Source organism: Molothrus ater, chromosome 19, assembly GCF_012460135.2.
Source record: "Molothrus ater isolate BHLD 08-10-18 breed brown headed cowbird chromosome 19, BPBGC_Mater_1.1, whole genome shotgun sequence".
Classification (NCBI taxonomy): Eukaryota; Metazoa; Chordata; class Aves; order Passeriformes; family Icteridae; genus Molothrus; species Molothrus ater.
In genome coordinates, this window is record NC_050496.2 from 4,739,060 (window position 1) to 4,745,181 (window position 6,122).

Below are 6,122 nucleotides of genomic sequence, written 5' to 3' on the forward strand. Positions count from 1 at the left end.
ACAGGTGGGGGGTGGCTTCCTCACAGCATCTTTGCTTCAGCTGTTCCATCCCTGAGGGTCAGAGGGATGCCTGGTATAGGAGTGGGAACGTGGTTTTTAGACACTCTTTTCTCCAGTAGTGCTGGTGGCTTTGGTTATTTCAACTTTCTCTTGAAAACCATTTGCACTTCAGCTCTTTAAGCCCTAAAATGTCCTTGCTGCCTTGATTCTAAGTGTCAGATGTCTGCAAGTAATGAATAAATCCAGGGCACACAGAGAAAACTCCTGAAGTGCTAAAAAACCCCAAACAAAAAACTTGCCAAGCCTCTCTTACTTGCTATGCCATGCTGCAGTGTAAGTAATCAACATGCAGCTCCTGCCCCATGGAAAAATACTCCTTGCTGATGATAAACTGTGAGTGCATGTGCAAGGACTGATTTGTTTCCAAGACACATTTGTTCTCCACACTAGCAAAAGGGTCATTAAACCAGGGAAATAGCATTCACAGATTAGTCATGCACGTGGCTGTCCTCAGCAGCAGCTGGAGTAGACAGGGATTCTATTTTTCATCTCTGTGCATGGCCAAAGCTGCAGTAGCCTGCAGATCCACTCCTGCCCTGCAGGCTTTGAAAACTGCTGGTTTTGATGTTATTTCTGTTTCTGCTCAGGATGACATCATTGATGACGTGGAAAGCTTTGTAGCTGCTGCAGAGATCCTGAAAGAGCGTGGAGCCTACAAGATTTTTGTGATGGCCACTCATGGGCTCCTGTCAGCAGATGCCCCTCGTCTCATAGAGGAATCCTCCATTGATGAGGTGAGTCTGCTCTCCAGGCTGCAGAGTGGGGGCTGGCACCAACACTCACAAATTGATGTCCTTCCCAAGGCACATAGCTCATGTCTGGAATTACTCATTTAATCAGGTGCTTTCAGTTAGCTGATTCTTCACTGGAACACACAAAAAAATAAAAGTCTGTGTGATTAATACTTGCTCAGATCAGATCTGCTTCCCTAGTGTATTTTCTCCCTAACAGAAATATTAGTCATCCCTGCCTGGACATTTCCCTCCCTGCAGCTGGGGCTGTGTGGCTGCCATCTCACTGTGAGCCCCTCTCCCCCAGCTGATCAGAGGCTGCTGGTACATGAGGAGGACTGGATTTCAAACTTAATAATAGATATTGTGATCTGAGTGGACCCATCAGCCTGTTGGAGAGTGCTGGTTATGCTGGTCCCCTCAACAGATTGTAAGAGGGGAGACCATTTATTTTAATCTTTTTTCCTAAAATGCAGGGAGTTCTCTCCCTGAACTGTGGAACAGCAGTACACACCCCTCAGGGTGGCTGCTCAGGGAGGGTGAACATTCCTGCAGCACAACTTCCTTTCCTTTCTGGCCCTCCATAGGTGGTGGTGACCAACACTGTTCCTCACGAGGTGCAGAAGCTGCAGTGCCCCAAGATAAAGACTGTGGATATCAGTTTGATCCTCTCAGAGGCCATCAGGCGCATCCACAACGGCGAGTCCATGGCTTATCTCTTCCGCAACATCACCGTCGATGACTAGACCTGAGCCTGCCCCTGTCCTGGATTCCACAAGAGAAGGAAATCTGCATGGAAAGGCAATACCATAAAACATAGGCATAACACAGCTGTTTATTTTTGTAGGAGTGTCGAGGTTTTCAGGATCTTGAGCCGTGAGATCTAATAGAAAAAAAATCAACCTGACCAGCACTTTACAAGTCAATAGAAGGGGCCACTGGCAGTGGGGGGAATTACACCTTAATTGAGAGAGATGGAGAAATGAGATGGTGTTGAATTTTTAAGTTCCTTTAATGATTTTTTTTTTTAGTGTGTTTTCTCTTGCCCTGTAGGGGCAGAAAGAAAAGCTAAACAGAAGTAGCTGTCAGCTTGTGAGAAGGGAACAGGGACCGCTCATTGCTGTGTGGGCAGCAAGAGCAGCCTTTGGGGTTGTTTCTGCCTGTGTCTCACCCCAGAGCACAGAAGGGAATGTTCAGGCTGTGCTGCTGGCAGAGCTGAGCCAACAGCAGCTCTGTGCCAGCTCAGTGGCCTCTCCTCTCCTGCACAGCAGAGCAGGGACTTTCATCAAAACTCAGTTAGCGGAACATCCCAAAGGCACAGCTTAGGGCAACCCATTGGCAGGGCTGCTCCCATCCCTGGGTCAGGGAGCTGGGAACAGGCTCGTGTGTGTGTCCCAGCAGAGCAGGGAATGCTAGATAATGTGTTGGCCTTTTCATTTGGCGAGCTTTGGATCATTATTGCTCTTCAGTGACGATTCACGTGAGGGTCTTGCTCCTCTCTGGGACACTCGTCTGCACTGCAAAACCAGGCACGATTTTTGGAGTTGCCTGGGGCTGAGTTTGTGGCAGTCTTATGGGGAAGGGAAGTTGGAACAATATCTGCTTCTAATGCAGCTGTGCTTTCCAAAACACTAACACTGAACCTGCAATAAAAAGTGTAAGATTTTTCAGCTTTGGTGCTTCCTATGAATCCTGTGCCCTCTGAGGAGCTGCTGTGTCTATTCAGTGGGGCTGTTGCTGTAACAAGGCTCACTTGGCAGCTTGCAGCCTTCTTCCACAGGGAAGTAGGACTGGCTGATCACTCCTTTCTTGAGTGATACTAATTTTTGGGTGGAGGGGACACTTGAGGAAGCAGCACAAGATGCATGTGGAAGGCTTTGTCTCCAGGATGGTATAAGGATAAACTCCCAAACTGATTTTTCCCCTTGATGAGACAACCGCACTCCAGAAAAAACCTACACCACTAGTCTGCTGATGTGAGGAACAAATAAAAGCTGCTGGAAGCAGTTGCTTCAACAGCACAGGAACTGTTTAGTTGTTCAATTTTGGTTATCTTTATTCTATCCTCTTCTATTCCACTCCAACATATAAAATGTGCCAAGGTGCAAGCAGTCACCAGGCAGGACAAACCTTGAATACCAGGGAAATAAATGGACCTTGGCATGGAGTGCTTGGACCACCTTCAGTATCCAGCATGGATTAAACCTCCATGCCAAATTCCATGAGGGATGTGCAGAACTGGATGAGATATCAAACTGTTGATGGGCTTTCCTGCATTTTCAAAGTACCACAATCTCAGCTGTACTCTGTGACCACAGCCTGGCTCCTTGGCCTGGAGGGGTAATAATGCTGCACTGCAAGTATTGAACAGATCATCTGGAGCTGTGGAGTCCTTGGAGATGGCTGTGCCCCCTTTCTTCTGAGCCACTGCTGCACAATGTTCTTCATCCTGAATGGCAGTGTTAAAAGTGGGAGCAGTATTGCTGTTCTCTCCCCTTCAAAGTGCTTGTCAGACCTGCCAGGAGCAAGGTTGGGGCTCATTGAGGATTCTTGCCCCATTCAGGCTTGCTTTTGCTGGCTGTATTTGGGTAGAACCCATGGAATCATAGCACCACTGAGCAGAGGGTTGTGCCTGTGTGCCCTGGGCCTTTGTCATGAGTGAATGTTTTATGGTTGCTTAAAGAATCACCAGCTGAGGTATCAGCAAAAGCAGGTTTAGTATAGAAGTGAAAGTTCCTCAAAGTTGTTTGCAAGGTTCACTCTACTATTTACTACATGGTAAAAGCAAACTAAAATCTAAAAGAAATCAATCTAATCCCAAAATCAATCCAAAAATCTACATTGAGACTGGGGAAGGGGAAGGATAAAAAGGAAACACAGGCTGAGTCACAAGGTTCAGAATAGACCCCCCTGCAAAACTGAACCCCAGACTTGACCAACAGTTTTGGCCCAAAGGTTTAACAGCATTGAACTGCATAAGCTGTTAAGCAATAGCTTATGCTGAAGTTAAACAATTTAACAATTTCATATAGCATTTACTTTAAAATCTAAAATACTTAAGAATCTAGGAGAGTAATGTCCACAGTGTATTTGCTATAGTGCATTCCCACTCACACACAGACCTGAAGGAGCCTGTACAAGGAACCTCTGAAGAATTCCCCTCGAGCTCCTGGAAATGCATCAGATATCTTTGCATCTTCTCAACAGGCAGAGTTGAGCCTCAAGGAATGGTCATAATTCCTCTCCATCCTGGGCACAATTCAGGTCAGCAGCTTTCTTTGAAAGCTCGATAACAAAAATGTTGTTCTGCTTGGGTTGTTGTTCAGGCAAGAAAAATAGTTTTCCAAGGCTGTTTGTTAAGAATCAGGAGTTTGTTAGACAGCACAAGTTCCTGGGAGCAGACAGTGTTTCTGATAACGTTGAGAGTTGCTCAGCCCAGGTGCTGTTCTCAAGGCCAAGGCCTAGCAAGCATTTCTGAGATCATAGTGCAGCTCAAGAGCTGGGGGAAGGCACCACCACAATCCACCCTGTGACTAAAAACAACTTGTCTTGCTCCACAGAGTGGCCATGTGGTCACCTCTTGCCTCTGTGCCTATAAACAGGGATTTATTATGTCCAACTTAAAAATTGTGAGAAATTTTTGATCAGGTTAGCTAAATACCGTGACTTTTGAGACTGTTGAATGTGAGAGAACAATATTATGTATGCAAGGACATCTGTGGGACAGTGCTACCTGTCCAGCTAATATAAACACTTCAGCATATAAAATACTACAGTACATTAAGCATAAAATGACAGAAATCAGCAAAATTATAACAGGATGCAGTATTAGATCTGGAATTCCTGTTGCAGTGGGTGACCACCCAAACACAGTCCCACCAGTGATGTTCTCCATTTCTCATCACTTGATTTATCTATTCTGTATTTGATGAATAATGGTGAGCTCTGTGTCCATTGCTTCAGACACCTTCCACCAGTGAACACAGCTCTTTGTGCTGCAGTAATGTTTCTATCAGTGCAAGCTTCATTCCAGTGGGGGTGAGCAGGAAATCTTGCTGGGATGTGTAGGTAGATTGTAGCAATCCATGGGTTGTGACAGAACTGAATAGTTGAGGTCACATCCTCTAATTTTGGAGAAAACTACAAACCCAAATATTTGAGTGATGGCTTATTTCTATAGTGGTGTGGTCTCTATGGAATCACCAATAGTTCTTACTCTTCCCAATGTATATAAGTACAGTTACAAGCAGGATTTCAGCAGGATGTATTCCAAAATCACAAACATTTTGTTCAGTGCCAAGACAAATGTCTTGGGCATTAGCATTGGTGTTACTTTCACAAATAAATCCCTGTTATTCCTGTACAACACACACATCAACAGTGACAGCTTGCCATTTGTTCCCATTTTGTTGGCCCGTGCTCTGTGTTGTGTTGGAAATAATTCCATGGTGATTTAACCCCAGTGTAGTGGTTGGGTAAATGGGGTTTACCAAAGCACTGTGTATTGTTAAAGCAAAAGCTGTGGCTTTACTGTTGGTAGGGTTGTGGTGGTGTTCACAGGGGTCCCACGATGAGAGAAGAGATGAGAATCTTGACTCCATTTCAGAAGGCTGATTTATTATTTTATTATATATATTATGTTAAAAGAAAATGATATGTTAAAACTATACTGAAGAATAGAAGAAAGGATTTCATCAGAAGGCTAGCAAGGAATAGAAAGGAATGATAATAAAATCTTGTGACTGACCAGAGTCCGAGACAGCTGACTGTGATTGACCATTAATTAAAAACAACCACATGAGACCAATCCAAGATGCACCTGTTGCATTCCACAGCAGCAGATAATTATTGCTTACATCTCAATTCTGAGGCCTCTCAGCTTCTCAGGAGGAAAGATCCTAACGAAAGGATTTTTCATAAAAGATGTCTGTGACTTAGGGTCAGAAGTGAAGTTAACTAGATGCCACCAAGGTTGAAATTCTCATTAAAATTTGTTTGCATTATCCTGATTACCTTTACATTTCAGTGGTCAGGGTACCTCCTTAGCTTTCCCTTACAGTTGCTGCTGCAGTGAATTGTGTCCAGCACTGAGCTCGGATGCAGCAGTTGGCAGGGAGGACATGCAGGCTCCAGAATGAGGAGGAGAGTGAAGAGGAAGGAGTCTGCTGGCTGTGCCCACCTTGCTCTATCTCCTGTCACCACCTCCCCGGTGGGATGGGATGGGATCTGCCTGCCCAGGAGAGCAGGGAACCACTGCAGGGAATTGTGAGAGGCCCCTGTGGTTCCCAGCCCCTCAGACATGGAGAAGATAAGGAAGAAAGTGGAAGCCAT

General features: G+C 45.2%; 1 protein-coding gene across 5 annotated transcripts in view; it reads left to right on the forward strand.

Annotated features, from left to right (window-relative positions):
- Positions 1–5,550, forward strand: part of PRPSAP1 (phosphoribosyl pyrophosphate synthetase associated protein 1) — a 28,394-nt gene extending 22,844 nt beyond the window's left edge. For all 5 annotated transcript variants that reach the window (XM_036394371.2, XM_036394373.2, XM_036394372.2 and 2 more), the window contains 2 exons: positions 648–794; positions 1,379–5,550. In XM_036394371.2, coding sequence (XP_036250264.1) covers positions 648–794; positions 1,379–1,537 — 306 coding nt within the window. In that variant the 3' untranslated portion in view covers positions 1,538–5,550. The remainder of the gene's footprint in view (positions 1–647; positions 795–1,378) is intronic.
- The last annotated feature ends 572 nt before the right edge of the window (positions 5,551–6,122 follow it).